The sequence below is a fragment of the Ceratotherium simum genome, chromosome 30 (genome assembly GCF_057802395.1).
Source record: "Ceratotherium simum simum isolate JZ-2026a chromosome 30, ASM5780239v1, whole genome shotgun sequence".
In the NCBI taxonomy this organism is placed as follows: domain Eukaryota; kingdom Metazoa; phylum Chordata; class Mammalia; order Perissodactyla; family Rhinocerotidae; genus Ceratotherium; species Ceratotherium simum.
In genome coordinates this window covers 20245633-20261726 of record NC_141929.1, presented here as the reverse complement: position 1 = coordinate 20261726, position 16094 = coordinate 20245633, and the positions used below count along the sequence as shown (strand labels likewise).

Sequence of the window (16094 nt, the reverse complement as noted above, 5' to 3'; positions counted from 1 at the left end):
TGGCCACCAGCCAGGTGGGCAAGTCCACTGAAGTTTTCATGAAGTAATCCTTTAGAGATTGGTTGTGCCGAAGGGCAAGGACCTTGTTCTACATTCTCCCACTTCCGCCCAGTCAGTTGTGAGTGAGGAGCATGGGGACAGTGGTAAGAACTGGATCCAGGGTCCTGGTCGCGGTGGCCTGTCTGCTCCTGGCATTCCCTGCCACAGCCCCTGGTAAGACACAGCTACAGGGCCTGCAGAGGTGGGAGCTTTTGGGTTGGTGGGAGGATTTGGGGGGAGGGGGCAAGAGTGAGGTAGGGACAGGGAGGAGTGGGCAGCCTGCTCAGGGAAGGAGCCCTCAGTTCATAGGAATGCCAGGGGCTGTGCATCCTGTCTGGGCAGGGGGTCTGCCCTCGCTGTTGTGTATGAGATGGGCATACACACATAGCCCTGCCAGGCAACATGATTGTCCTTACTTTTAAAGTGGCCCTGGGATTTGTTTTAATCAGTAAGACACAGACACAGAAATGACTGTCATGAAAGAAGTTTACCCACAGTTGCCTAGAGGCAGGAGGCATGCAAGGAAGCAGAAGGTGAGGGAAAAATGTGGGCAAGAGCCTTGTGGTTGTTTCCTGGGAAAGGAATGGGTGAGGCAGGCTGAGCAGGTTTAGCATTGGCTAGCTTGAATAATTTCAGTGGGCCCTGGGGCATGGGGCTGTCCCTAGTGTCTGGTACCTGGTTCTGGAGTGACTAGGGCAGGTGATTAGTGGCCTGAAGTCCGAGGGCCCCACAGAGGGCGGGTGGGATCTGGATTGGTTGGTTCCCGTTTAAAAGTCTCACTTCCGGGCCGGCCCCGTGGCTTGGTGGTTAAGTGCGCGTGCTCCGATGCTGGTGGCCCGGGTTCGGATCCCGGGCGCGCACCGAGGCACCACTTCTCCGTCCATCCTGAGGCCGAGTCCCACATACAGCAACTAGAAGGATGTGCAGCTATGACATACAACTATCTACTGGGGCTTTGAGGGGAAAAATAAATAAATAAAATCTTTAAAAAAAAAAAATAAAAAATAAAAGTCTCACTTCCCAGTGAGTTATTTACTATTTCGAAGAGTTGGCTAGCCCTGGGAGGGGCAGTCCCTCCCAGGTCAGCAAGGCTCCCGATGTCAAAATATCAGAAGAGATAAAATAAAAAGACATGGTCATCACATCTTATTTAGCAGATGAGTCTTCTGAGGTTCAGAGAGGGTGAGTGGCTGGCCCAAGACCCAAGGCCCCACAAATAGGTCTGTGGGTCCCAGAAGAGCCTGGTTCCTTCCCTCGGTGTACTGGTGTGGCCTGGAGGAGAGTGAGTAGGGAGGAGAAAGTAGGGGTTAATCATAAGGCCCATCTCACAGGCTTGCTGGGAAGCTTAGTCCAAGTGCTGTGCGCAAGTGCTCAGAACAGGGCCTGGAATAGCAGATGCTCAGAGAGTGAATGTTTAATGAGTCCATCTGCCGTCCCATCCGCCATGGCCCCTCTGTCCTGCCCTCAGGTTTGGAGGTCGCTCAGCCTGAAGTGGACACCACCCTGGGCCGCGTTCGAGGCCGACAGGTGGGCGTGAAGGGCACAGACCGCCTTGTAAATGTCTTCCTGGGCATCCCATTTGCCCAGCCACCACTGGGGCCTGGCCGGTTCTCAGCCTCGCGCCCAGCGCAGTCCTGGGAGGGTGTGCGAGATGCCAGCACTGCCCCCCCAATGTGAGTAGCCCCCGTGGAGGTGGGCAAGTGAGCAGGTTGGCAGAGGTCCAGCTGCTGGAGCTTGTAGGACTGACCCGCCGGCCCTCGGGCTCATTCTTGGCCGCAGGTGCCTTCAAGATCCGGAGAGAATGAACAACGGCAGATTCATGCTGAACAGAAAGCACCAGATCTTCCCTATTTCGGAGGACTGCCTGATCCTCAACATCTACAGCCCGGCTGAGGCCACTGCAGGGGCCGGGAAGCCGGTGTGCAGCCCAGAGGGCACTGTCCACCCATCCAGCTCTGCCTGGCCTGCCCCCTCCCCATCCCTGCCCCCAAAGCTCTCCAAGGGTCCCAAGAATGCCCTGGGCTGGTGCGTGGGCAGCTGGGGCCCGAAGAGCTGGGGGTAACTGCCTCAGCGCCATCTCTGCAGGTCATGGTATGGATCCATGGGGGCGGTTTCATGGTTGGCGCTGCCACCTCCCAGGACGGGTCAGCCCTGTCTGCCTATGGAGATGTGGTAGTGGTCACAGTCCAGTACCGCCTGGGGTTCCTTGGCTTCTTCAGGTGAGGTGGTAGAGCACGGGCTGTGTTGACTGCGTTGAGCAGAGGCCAGCTTGTGAGAGGAATTGGGGATCTAGGGTGAGAGTCCAGAGCTTGAATGGAGATCTCTCAGGCAAACAGAGGGGCTGCAGACCAAGTGCCCCTCCCCCACGCTGTCTGGGGCAGAGTAGAGTGCTCCCTGAGGCTCCACTCTGGTGGAGGAGCTCAACCAAAACCAGAATTATACAGTGAACTTGGTCCTTTGGGCAGAAGGCGTTGGCTCTGGTCTGGGGCCAGGATCCCAGCAGAGGGTAGGGGCAAGGAACAACAAGCTCTGCCAGCCACTCGAGAGCCAGGGCAGGCTGCCCAGCCAGGACCACCCACACCATGTGCTGGGCATGTGGATACCAAGTGTGGCTCATAGCCAAGTCAGACTTGGGGAGCAGGGGAGGGTGTGGAGTCCTAATGGCTAGTTCAAAGCAAACCTGCAAAGGCTGAGGAAAATCTGTCAGGGGGAGCCAGTCCGCACTAACCACTCCCCCATTCTACCACCAGCACTGGGGACAAGCATGCACCTGGCAACTGGGGCTTCCTAGATGTAGTGGCTGCTCTGCGCTGGGTGCAGGGGAACATCACCCCCTTCGGGGGTGACCCCAACTCTGTCACCATCTTTGGCGGATCTGCCGGTGCCTGCATTGTCTCTGCCCTGGTGAGTCACCCCAGGGGGCTAGCAATGGTGTCTCTTGTGGTCCTAGACCTCCCAGCTCCTCTGCCCTCCTCTCACAGCCCTCTGTCCTCCACTGCCCACAGGTTCTGTCCCCGCTGGCTGCAGGGCTGTTCCACAGAGCCATAGCACAGAGTGGAGTCATCACCATGCCGGGGTTACTGGATTCTGACCCATGGCCCCAGGCTCAGGTCTGCATTTCTTTCACTCTGTTACCCACCATGTACCTGCCTCACCCCACCCTGTGCTTGCCCTGGAGTCCCAGAGGGGGTGTTACCAGTAGGGAGCTCTTTGTTGGCTAAGAGGGACTCACCGGGATGAAGGAAGCACAGGGCCATTGGATGCTCAGGGAAAACCACCAGTGCCAGCTGGATGCGAGATAATTCAGGAACCCATCTCTCCAGCCTCACTTCCCATTGACTCCCCAACCCTGCTCCAGCCTTAGCACTTTCCACCACCCCCTCCCTGCCAGACTGGGTGTGCTGGAATCCCTCCCCCTCTAAACCCTATCTCATTTTTTTATTCACTCCGCCAAACTTTATTGACGCCACTGGCTCTGAGAATATAGTTAACTAGATAATGACACTGTTCTTGGAGGGATAAAGGGGACTCAGCCACACACACAGATAATGACAGTGTGATGCAATGGGGGACACATGGGGACCCTGGGGACCACCCAAGCTGGTGGGCAAGGAAGGCCTCTCAGGGATGGTGGCAGGTGTCTTGCTGGTCTTGAAGTCCCATCTCTGACATCGGTGCCCCAGCTCTCCTACAGATGCATCTCTCTACGGGAGGCGGAGGGCTGGAAGGTGGGGGTTGATGGGTGAGAGGGAGGGAAGACCCTTTTGTCTGTCCCCAGAGCTTCGTGGACTTCTTGGCCTGCAGCTCTAATTCCTCGGCTGAGATGTTGCCGTGCCTTCGGCAGAAGGCAGACAAGGAGTTGATCCCTCCCAAGATGTCGGTATGCCCACCCTTGGGGGATGGTGACGGGCAATAGCACAGAGGGGGTCCTGTCCAGCTCCTGTGGGAACAGAGGGACAATCAGCAGTCTGGAGTGAGGCTTGGGGCAGCCACCCATGAGGGGAAGGGGCTGAGGGCCCAACTAGGCCTGGGAGCATGAACGGAGGGCCACCGCAGCCCCGAGGGTGAGCCCTGGCTTCCAGGGAAGTGGCCTGCCTGGAAGCATCAGTTGCCTGGTCTCCTGACTCCCCTTGGGTCCTCTAACCCTGGTGGCCTCCATCCCCTTTCTTTCCCTTAAGGCTCACCCACTCAGGCATGCAGCCGGGTGGCCTCTGGGGTCCCATCTTTTGAGACTTGGGCGTGACTGGGAGGCCTGTCTTGCTTTCTCCTGCAGAGAATTGTAGCTTCCTACACCATTGATGGCAACTTCTTTCCCAAGAACCCCAAGGAGCTCCTGAGGGAGAGGCTGTTCCACTCTGTGCCCTTCCTCCTGGGTTTCAACAATCATGAGTTTAGCTGGCTCATCCCCAGAGTGAGTGTCCTATGGCCCCTGTGCCCTTCAAGGCCCTGCCCCAGCCAGTCTTCTTCCACCCCAACATCATCACCATAGCCTGTGAGCGGAGCACTCCCACTCAACAGGTCAGAAAGCTGAGGATCGGAGAGGTTTAAGGGACTTACTCAAGGTTACCCAGCTTAATTTTCCCAAAGCAAATGTATCCTTCTTGGGGCCAAGCTTTTGCACTAAGTGGCCTTCTGGGCAATGCTGATCCAAGGCATATTCATGCCTTTATGTCTGGTTTATATATCAGGCTCTGTGAGACTGATTAGCATGACTCCGTACCTGAGAGACTAAGTACCTGAGATGCTCAGGCTTCAGAAACATTAAGCCACTGGGCCAGAAACATTAAGTCATGGCCCAAGTGCCTTCCAGTCCTTTCCAGGTGCACAGAACTCCCCACACAGAGTGTCAACATCATGCTTTCCTTCTGAGCATCTTGTCATATCATTCTCACCCTTCTACCCATCTTCACGGCAATCGATTGTAATGACTGCAAAACCTTCCACAAAGGGAGGGTCCCATCGTAAAGTTCCTTCATTTTGGCACTTGGGCAGCTTCTAGTTTTTACCACTGAATCTAAGAGTTCAGTGAACAGCTTCATGTCCACGGCCTTTGTCCTCTGACTTATTCCTTTGGAATTAATCTCTAGGAGGGGCATTTGGGTGCTTGCTGGATGAGAGGCTCACACAATCTTGACACTCAAGGACGAAGCTTGTAGAAGTTTCTAGGCCAGGCCAGGAGTGTGTGTGTGTGTGTGTGTGTGTAATGGCAGAAGAGAGTTAAGGAGAAACAGTGTCCTGGACTGGGAGGAAGCCTTGCTGCCACGCTGTCAACTTAAAGTTACGAGTATAATGGTGCAAGAGAGCCAAACTGGCTGGGTCCCAAGACCTGGGCAAATCTGTCTGGTGTGAATGCTGTGCCCAGGAATTGTAGCCAAGGATGTTTCTCAGGAATTGGGTGGCTCAGAGGGCTGCTCACCTCATTGATGGTGAAGGCATTCCCCCCACTCCCCCTGTATCCATATGAGCACAACTGTATATTTTTTAGCCAACTAGATGTTTACGAAATATCCACGGTGAAAGCTTTAGCCATGGAAAGTAATTCATACCCTTTATGGAGATCTTGCCACTTCTTACATATTACCACTGGCGTAGCACTTTCTGAAACTGCTACTCCAATTTAAACAGCTGCCAGCAGCTTGGGTGTACAGGTTTTGTTGTAACTTTACCAGCATTTGCAGACCATAACTTTTAAAATGTCAACTTTATTGAGATATAATTTACATACCATAAAATTTACCCTTTTAAAGTGTACAATTCAGTGGTTTTTAGTATATTCACAAAGTTGTGCTACCATCACCACTATCCTATTCTAGAACACTTACAACACCCTAAAAAGAAGCCCGTACCCATTATCAGTCACTTCCCATTCCTCCCTGCCTTGGTCCCTGGCAACCGCTAATCTACTTTTTGTCTCTGATCTACTTTCTGTCAAATCTACCGATCTGCCTATTCCGGACATTTTATGTACAGTCATGTGCTGCATAATGACGTTTCAGTCAATGACGGACCGCATATATGACGGTGGTTCCATAGGATTAGTACCATAAAGCCTAGATGTGTAGTAGGCTACATCATCTAGATTTGTGTAAGTACACTCTATGATGTTCGCACAACGACAAAATCGCCTGACGCATTTTTCAAATGTATTCCCATTGTTAAGCGACGCATGACTGTAAATAGAATCATACAATATCTGATTTTTTGTGTCTGGCTTCTTTCACTTAATGTCATGTTTTCAAGGTTCATCTATGTTGTAGCATGTATCAGTACTTTATTATTTTTTATGGCTTGAATAGACCACTGTATGGATATACTACATTTTGTTTATCCATTCATCAGTTGACAGACATTTGGGTTGTTTCCATCTTTTCAGCTATTATGGATAATCCTACAATGAACATTCATGGACAAGTTTTTATGCAAACATATGTTTTAACTTCTCTTGGTTGTATACCTAAGGGTGGAATTGCTGAGTCATATAGTAACTCTGTGTTTAATCATTTGAGAAACTGCTGAACTGTTTTCCAAAGTGGCTACACCATTTTACATTCCCACCAGCAATGTATAAGGATTTCAGTGTATAAGGATGTATATAAATGTATACATTTCAATGTATAAGGATTACTCCACATCCTTGCCAACATTTGTTATTGTCTTTCGTTTTGATTATAGTGATCCTAGGGGGTGTGAAGTGGTATCTCGTTGTGGTTTTGATTTGCATTTCCCTAATAACTAAAGATGTTGAGCATCTTTTCATGTGTGTATTGGCCATTTTACATCTTCTTTGGAGAAATGTCTATTAAAATCCTTTACCCATTTTTAAATTGGATTATTTATCTTTTTATTGTTGAGTTGTAAGAGTTTTTCATATATTCTAGATACAAGTCCCTGATCAGATGTATGACTTGCAAGTATTTTTTTCCCATTCCATGGGTTGTCTTTTCATTTCATTGATGGTGTCCTTTGCAACACAAAACTTTTTCATTTTGATGATAGTCCAATCTATTTTTTCTTTTGTTGCTTGTGCTTTTGGTGTCATATCTAAGAAACAATTGCTTAATCCAAAGTTATAAAGATTCACCTCTATATTTTCTTCTAAGAATTTTATAATTTTAGCTCTTACATTTAGGTCTATGATTCATTTGACATTAATTTTTGTATATGATGTGAGTTAGGGATTCCTTTGCATGTGGTTATCCAGTTTTCCCTGCATCATTTGTTGAAAAAACTATTCTTTCCTTATTGAATTGCTTTGGTACCTGTATTAAAAATCAATTGACTGTAAATATAGGCTTTTTTTGTGTGTGTGTGAGGAAGATCAGCCCTGAGCTACCATCCATACCAATCCTCCTCTTTTTGCTGAGGAAGACTGGCCCTGAGCTAACATCCATGCAGGTCTTCCTCCACTTTATGTGGGATGCCGCCACAGCATGGCCTGACAAGCGATGCGTCGGTGCAGGCCCGGGATCCGAACCCTGGGCCGCCAGCAGCAGAGCATGCGCACTTAACCGCTATGTGACGGGGCCAGTCCTAAATGTAGGGATTTATTTCTGGACTCTCAATTCTATTCCATTAATTTATGCGTCTATCCTTATTCCACTACCACACTATCTTAATCACTCTAGTTTTCTAGTAAGTTTTGAAATTGGGAAGTGTGAACCCTCCAACTTTGTTCTTTTTCAAGATTGCTATATTCCTTTGCTAGGGCTGCCATAACAAAGGAACACAATCTGGGTGGCTTAAACAACAGAAATTAATTGTCTCACAGTTCTAGAAGCTAGAACTCTGAAACCAAGCTGTTAGCAGGGTTGGTTCCTTTTGAGTGCTGTGAGAAAGAATCCATGCCTCTCTCCTAGTTTCTGGTAACCTCAGGCATTCCTTGGCTTTTTCCTTCCGTCTTCACATTGTCTTCCCTCTGTACTGTCTGTCTCTGTGTCAAAATTTCCCCTTTTCACAAGGTTACTAGTCATACTGGACTAGGGCTCACCCAAATGATTACCTCTGTAATCACCTTAATTTAACTTGACTACTCTGTAAAGGCCCTATCTTTAAATAAGATCACATTCTGAGGTACTGGGGCTGATGAGTCCACCTTTGTTTTTGTTGGAGATACAACTCAATCCATAACAATTGTTTTGGCTATTTGGGTCCCTTGCATTTCCATATGAATTATGATAAGCTTGTCAATTTCTGCAAAAAAGCAGCTGAGTGGATAAGGATCATGCCGAATCTGCAGATCAGTTTGGAAGAATTGCCATCCTAACAACGTTAAGTCTTCCGACCCATGAACATGGGATGTCTTTCCATTTAGTCAGGTCTTCTTTAATTTCTTTCAAGTATGTTTTCTTTTTTGTTTTTTTGTGAGGAAGATCAGCCCTGAGCTAACATCCATGCCAATCCTCCTCTTTTTGCTGAGGAAGACTGGCCCTGGGCTAACGTCCGTGCCACTCTTCCTCCACCTTATATGGGACGCCGCCACATTATGGCTTGACAAGTGGTGCATCTGTGTGCGCCCAGGATCCGAACCTGCGAACCCTGCGCTGCCGAAGCGGAGCTCGCGCACTTAACCGCTACGCCACTGGGCCAGCCCCATCAAGTATATGTTTTCTAATTTTTAATGTACAAGTCTTGCACTCCCTTTATTAAATTTATTCCTAAGTATTTTATTCTTTTTGATGCTGTGGTAAATGGAGTTGTTTCTCTAATATGATCTTCAGATTGTTCCTTGCTAGTGTATAGAAATACAATTGATTTTTGTATATTGATCTTGTAGACCAACATTTTTAAAAAGTTTTGCTACTTTAGCTTCTATAGCCTTTAGTTTAGTCCTTTAATTTCTAGTGAAGATTAATATCGCCCTTTGGGTGTACACCCTTTGTGTTTATTCATCTGTGGAGTTTCTGTTCCTGTTCTCACAAAGATTAACAAAGAGCCTACCAGCCATGAAACTGACTTTAACAGTTAACGTTTCCACACTGCTTACTCTGTGTCAGGGCTTTTATATGTAGTAACTCAGTCCTCACAACAATCCTATGAGGAGGCTATTGTCATTCCTCTTTCACAGATTAAGAAACTGAGGCACAGAGAGTTTAAGTAACTGGCCCCAGGTCATGCACCTAGTAAGTGGCAGAGCTGGGATTTGAACCCAGAGACTGTGCCCTTAAAACTGTAACATACAAAGCCAACATTTGACTTTAAAGACAACATTTTAACTTTTCCTGTAGCCCCTGCTACAGCACCTGGGGGTCTTGATGTTACTCTGTGAAAATGTGGAACAAATTCTGGGGTTGCTGTTAACCATTTGCCTGCTGTTTTTGATGCTGCTTCCTCTCCCTCTGGTATGAAGTTTATCTCTTCGGGTCTGTGGACTTGTGGGTTTGGTCACACTTGGCTCTATAACGAGTTCATGGGCACAGGGCTGTGAACACTCACCTGTTCGTGGCTGGAACTGGGGCAGTGATCAAGCCATACTGAAAGGGTCTTGGTGTCCCCACAGGGCTGGGGTTTCCTGGACAAGATGGAGCAGATGAACCTGGAGGACATATTGACCACCTTGAGGCCCATGTTCAGCACTCTGGTGAGACAAAAGGCAGGAAGGGGTGGTCCAGTGGGTGTCCTCCTACCCAGCATAGTCTCTGCTCCTACCCTCCAACACCCGCAGCTACCCACCTACCACAAAGTGCCTTGGTCCAACTGCTAACTTTTAGTTCCACCCAAGAATCCCCTTGGATATGAGTCAATGTGGTTCTTAGAGGAAGATTATCATCATCATCATTGTCATCCTAGACTGTCCCTTAATGAGCACATACTATGCCAGAGACTGTGCTGTGCTGAGCATTAGGACAGGCATTCATCTCCTTCAATCCTCATCACAAGCCTGTCAAGTAGGAACTTCCATCATCCCCATTTTACAGATGAGGAAACTGAAGCTAAAGGTCTCATGGTGGGTAAAGGGCAGAGGCAGAGCTTGAGCCAGCTCTGTCTGATCCCAGAGCTTCAGCTGTTAAGATCACGCTGTCAGATGTGGAGCCAGGTGGACCTGGGGTCAAATCCCAACCCTGGCTACTTGTCCACAGTTAACCTAACCCTTCTGAGCCCATTTATTCACCTGTAAATGGGGATGATAATTCCCACCCACGTGAGCTGTTGTAAGAAGGAAACTGGATGCTGCTTTTGAAGAGTCTTCCAGGGAGCCGGTACCCAGGAGGTGCTCAATCTCTGCACATTTCCCTTCTGTGGGACCTCCAGAGCCCTCCCCATTCACACAACCTCATCACTACTCTCTGGAGCTGTGGGGAGCCCCCATGATTTGTTCTCTCACCAACTTCCTGCTTAACTTCAACTGAGCACCTGCTCCAAGCCAGACCCTCTGCTAAGGACTTCACATAGGCTGCCAAACAACTCTCCCAGGCAGGAACTGACTTTCAGAGAGGCTCAGCAACCTGTCTGAGGTCACACAGCCAAGCAGTGATTGCAAAGCTAGCATTTGACTCCAACTCTGACTTTATCCTGCCCAGGCATCATCTAGAACCCCAAGGAAGGCAGGTGGCTGGCCCCTGGCACATGAGCCCTGGGACATGAAAGAGGCCAGGCTGGAGGGTGTGAGGCTTCTTGGGAGGGTCAGCTGTGGCTGTGGGACCTGAGTAGGCCTAAGCCTGGCCTCCTGCCCCAGGATATGCCCGCTGAGGTGATGTCCACCATCATAGCCGAATACCTAGACAGCAGATCAGATGTACAAGGCAAATGCAAGGTCTTCCAGGAACTGTTGGGCGACATTATTATAAACTTTCCCATCTTGAATTTCTCAAGAAACCTCCGAGGTGAGCCTATCCCTGTCCACCTGCCCCACCCTTCCCACTTCAGCCCAGGAGCTGAGTTATCACAGGTGACATGGTCCCCCACCCCACTGCTACCCCCACACCCTGCTTCCTCTCTGGGATGCAGTGTCACAGTAATGAGAGGTGACTCTGGCCGGGCACCCTGCAGAGGAGAAAACCAAGGCTCAGAGAGGTGCAGTGACTTGTCAAAGGTCACCCAGCAGTGCCCATCACCGATTCTCAAGGATTCATTTTACTCAGGAATGGTTTCTCCCGCTTTCAGCAATTCTCTTGAGAGAAAAATCTTGCTTCCTCCAAACCTGGAGGCTAATCCCTAACACAGCCCTGGAACAGCTCCAAATTCCTATCTTAGTGACCTGGGGCAAGACACCTAACCCCTCTGTGCCTTAGTTTCCTCATGTGTAAAATGGCAATAATAATAGAATCTAATCCATAAGTTGTTATGAGGATCAAATGAACGATTACATATAAAGCCCGTGCAATGGTGCTCGACACCTCACAAGTGCTCAGTAAATGCTTGCTGCCAATCATTTGGTCATCATCATTATTATTACTGGCCTTGGTGCTGTTATGAGCCTGTCTTGCCAAAGGTAGGACCTGATCAGGCTGTGAGTACCTAACTCTGATCCAGCCCTCTCTCTGCAGATTCTGGGGTCTCCGTCTTTTTCTATGAGTTCCAGCACCGACCCAGTTCTTTTGGGAAGATCAAGCCGGCCTGGGTGAAGGCTGACCATGGGACTGAGATTGCCTTCGTTTTCGGGGGTCCTTCCTCACGGATGAGCGCTCCTTACTGGGTGAGGACAGACAGACATGTGATCCCTAGGCTGCCAGGGCCAGGGTGGGGCTTGCAGGAACAGAGGTGTCCAGTCAGCACAAGGAACGCTTGAGTCTCCCCTAGGACCCACCTGACCCTGATCCAGGACTGTTCCTCCCATAGCCTTTCCAGAAGCCACAGAGGAGGAGAAGCAGCTGAGCCTCACCATGATGGCCCAGTGGACCCACTTTGCCCGGACAGGGTGAGTGAGTGAGCAGGCACGCCCGGCTTTGGGCCTAGACCACTCAGATCTGCCCCCAGGGGACCGACACAAGAGGCCTTGGTCTTCATTCATTCCTCCCACCCAGGAAACCCAATGGCGAGGGGCTGCCTCCCTGGCCCCCATTCAACCAGTCGGAGCAATACCTGGAAATCAGCGTGGTGCCACAGGTCAGCGAAAAGCTAAAGGAGGCCCAAATGCGGTTCTGGGAAGAGACATTGTCCACCAAGCTCTGGCAGTGGCAGCAGAAGCAGAAGAATAGGAAGGCCCAGGAGGAGCTCTGAGGCAGGGCCTGAGCCTTCTTGGCTGGGGCCCTACCCTAGGGGTGGCAGAGTCCCAGCAGGGCAGCCTCCTTCTCCCCCTGCTAGGAGATGTTTACCCAAACCAGGCTGATTTGTGGTCATGTCCCTTAAAGCATCAGCCCCTCCATGACTGGCATTGTGCTCTTTTGAAACATCACCTGCTTCCCTTCTTGGGGTCCTTTGCACAAACTCCTCCCTCTTCTTGAAGAGCGTTTCCCATTTGCTTCATGGCAAGTTCCAGCTCATTCCTCAAGCTCCCTAGAGGACCCCCCTCCTCCAGGAAGCCTTCCCTGCCTTCTCTGGGCCTGGCCCTGGGTCTATGTCCATTACAGCATAGCCCAGTCTAGGCTAGCACTGTCTGGGTCTGTGTCTCTTTCCCTCTCTGAGGCGCTCTCTGAGAGTGGAAATCAGCCTGACCCCACTCTGCGTCTCCCACACCAGGATTGGGCGGGACCTGGAGTCAGTGAAAGACTGAGAGAGTAAGTGAATAGTGGCTGCTGGACATGAACCCAGGACCCTGAGGTGCCAAAGCTATGCTCGTCCTGCACAGATGTTGTTCTCCCTGGACAGAAGGGTGGACAGACTCCAAAGGCAGAGACCTGGGGGGATCCTCCCACCCCTCCCACCTAGGGGAGACCACTTCTGGGGGAGCTCAGCACAGCTCCCAGAGCACCTACCAGGACACAGAACATGTTGGGGTAGGGTGTCTGGACTAGTGCATCAGTCAGGCTGTTGTCACAGAGAAAAGAAGAGGCCTACCCACTCAGGCTACAATAGGTGAAAAGCAGCCAGAGGTTTTTGAGTGGGGGCAAATATTTCTTTTCATAAGGATCAATGCACTGTTCCCTTGAAATATCTGGATATTAATACGTATCACAATGGCTTCCCCTGCCCCCACTATCTCATCCTACCAGCTCCAATCCCACATATACCCGTCATCAATCAGACTAAGTTCCTGTCTACTGACGGTTACATGAAAAGCACTTGGAATGAGGACCAGTTCTGTTCTGGGCAGTCCATTTGGGGCAGGAAGGGAAGATAGAAAGCCAGAGGGGCTCTGGGTCGTGCACTCCCCTGCTCAAAAGCTCCCAGTGACTCCCGTCACCATAAGGGCAAGTCCAAGCCCTTTCCCTGACATTGAAGGCCTCCTGTTCTCATCCCCTTCTCTCCACCAGGGGAGCTTGTCCCCACAAGCTGGTAGAGAGCCTGACAGGGAAGCAGGCCCCAATCACACAGTGTGTTCCTGGGGACACTAAGAGCTGTAGGAGCACAGAGGCCTAGATTGGCCCTGCCTTGGGGGATGGGGAAGGAGGGACACCTAAGCTGAGACCTGAAGGACAAGCAGAGCTTAACTCAAATGTGCAGCCAGAGTAGTAGACTCGAGGGGTAGGGAGCGGGTGGAAAGGGTGTTCCTGGCAGAGGGAACAGCAGGAACAAAGGCCTGGAGGTTGAGATGTGCTGAGGAAACACAGTTCTGCACAGCTGAAGAGGTCAGACTACTAGTGACCTCGTGGGCTGCAACGGGGGCATGGACTTGAGGGTAATGGAGAGTCTTGGAAAGGCGACATGAACAGATATGCCATTTGGAGAGTGGTTGGGGGTGGTGGTGAGAGTGGGGCTGCAGAGCAGGGAGGGCACCAGCACCGGTTTCCAGGTAGGTGGAGGGGACTGGAGGGCTCTAGATTTAGAGTCTACAGACAGACCCGGTGACTGACGGGACACGAAGGTGAGGGGAAGGAAGACTCCCCAGGGGCAACCTGGAGGCAAGCAGGAGTGGGCTGGGAATCAAGGACTCTTTTGGACCACGCTGGACGTACAAATAACCAAGCCTGGGGGTGCACCACATCTGGCAGCCATGGGGGGGCACTATCATGGGCTTTGGTGTCACCATCACCAGAGGGCTCTGGAAAGGGTAGGGAAGGCCTTAGACCCTGTCCCACTGCCAACTTTCCCTCCCCCTCTCCCCTCATGGCTCCTAGGGCTTCCTCCATGCGGGGAGGTGGGGAATGGCCTGGCGCCAGCCCAGTGGCCAGGGGGGAATTCACACAAGGTGGGCGCTCCAGGGATCCCAGGCCTCTGGCCTTTCTAGTCTCTCTTCCCTGAGCCTCTGCCCCTGAGGCTCACGGAGTGTCCCTCCCCTGCCGATCAATGGCCCTGCCCCAAGGACCAAGCAGCCATGCAGAGCTTGGGAGAGCAAGCCAGGGGGCACCCACAGACTCAGACCTGTTGGGCACTGCAGGGCAGGGACTCGTGGACCCAGGGAGCCTCCCTGTGGCCAAGTCACAGGAAGGCCTGTGTGAGCTGTGTGAGTGTGTGAGCACCAGGGGGTGCTGCGGGATCAGATGTGGACACCTGGACCCCGCCACCCAGACGAGGTACTGGCAGATGCTCTCAGACACAGATAAGCACCAAACATACACACACTTGCTCACTAATAGGGTTCCAATCCAGCTCTGCAATTTACTGGATGTGTATCCTTGAGCAAATTATTTAACCTCTTTGTTCCTCAGTTTTCCCATCTGTGAAATGGGGGCAGTGATAGTGTTCCCCTTCACAGATGTACTGAGAGCATTGAACGATCATTAACTGTAAAGTGCCTGGAATAGTGCCGGGCACACAGCAGATGCTCAATAAACGCTCCCTGATAATAGGTGTGGACACAGACTCCAATCACACTGCCTGAAAAGATCATATTGATCCCTCAACTACAATTTAAAGATGGAAGAATTGGGGGATGTTAGGGGGTGTCATCATAATTTTGGCATGGGCCTCTTCCACCTTAAAATAACTCTTGGGCCTGTAGCTGTCCAGAAGCGGTGGCAGATGGAGTCCTGTGATGTTCTGAATGGCAGGCTGAGTGTCCTCTTCCCCAACCCTCTCTTAGGATCTCAGGAAGCCATCATCCAAGCCCCTCCCCTACTCTGCCTGCAGCCCCTCCTCTTGGATTTTAAACCCACTGCCTCCTCTCCTTCCCCGGTTCCCAGCCCAGCTTACTCAGGCCCTGGGAGGGCTATTCCAAGAACAGAAAGAAACTTGGCAGGGGAACACCAGCTCTGTTACCTGAGAGTAGTGGTGCCCACACATCCCTCCTCCCTCTGCATTGGCCCTTCGGCCTCCCTTCCCATCAGCCCCAGACCTGTCGCGCCTTCAGTCATCATTGCTCACTTGGAGCCTCTCCTGAGTTGGGGTTGCCCCTCCCTACCGTCCCTGAGCTGGCCTCTTTTGATTCTGGGGATCTCGACCACGGCCCCAGGGCACAAGGCAATCAGCTGATCAGGCCTCACCACAAGGAGACTTGCTGAGCTCCCCTCTGTGCTCAAGCTTCCTCATGTCCATCCTCTCCCTCAGGTCTCTGGACAGTCCTCGGCGGTCCTGAGTGGATCCCCACTTTACAGATGAGGAAACTGAGGATCAGAGAGGGGAAGTGCCTTGCCTGAGGCCACACAGAGAGTGAGGACAGAGCCAGGACTCGTACCCAAGTCTACTGGCATCCAAATTGCATGTCTTTTTCCCTCCAGAATGTGCTCTTGTGTCTAGAGTGGGCTTTCCAGATGCCAGAGTAGGTCTAGGGGGCTGAAGGGACTGGGATTCTAATAGGTAGCAAGGCTGGCAAGGGAAGCCCAGAGGGAGCAGTTTTGCAATGTGACAACTTCAGGCTGTGACAGCACAGCCCACAGAGAGATGATAGAGCCCAGCACTGTCCTCATTCAGATGCTGGCACAAGCCCCTGTTGTCCTTCAGGACTGGACTCTGGACATTGGGGTTGTTCAGCATGCACAATGCTCCCCCCAACCAGACTCCGGGGCCTCACCACCCACTGATTGGGTCTGAAGGTGTGGGGGTGCTTGTAGGCTAAAGGGCTGTGTCGAGCCTCCCTACGC

At 51.2% G+C, this 16094-nt stretch overlaps 1 protein-coding gene across 1 annotated transcript; it reads left to right on the top strand.

The window, feature by feature from the left end:
• The first annotated feature begins 131 nt into the window (after positions 1-131).
• On the top strand, positions 132-12195 carry CES3 (carboxylesterase 3). The gene is given in 14 exon segments (XM_087420333.1): positions 132-213; positions 1508-1712; positions 1819-1957; positions 2125-2258; positions 2790-2943; positions 3045-3149; positions 3818-3919; positions 4313-4450; positions 9536-9616; positions 10712-10859; positions 11523-11642; positions 11645-11671; positions 11815-11893; positions 12000-12195. Coding segments are annotated over 14 exon segments (1710 nt in total).
• The last annotated feature ends 3899 nt before the right edge of the window (positions 12196-16094 follow it).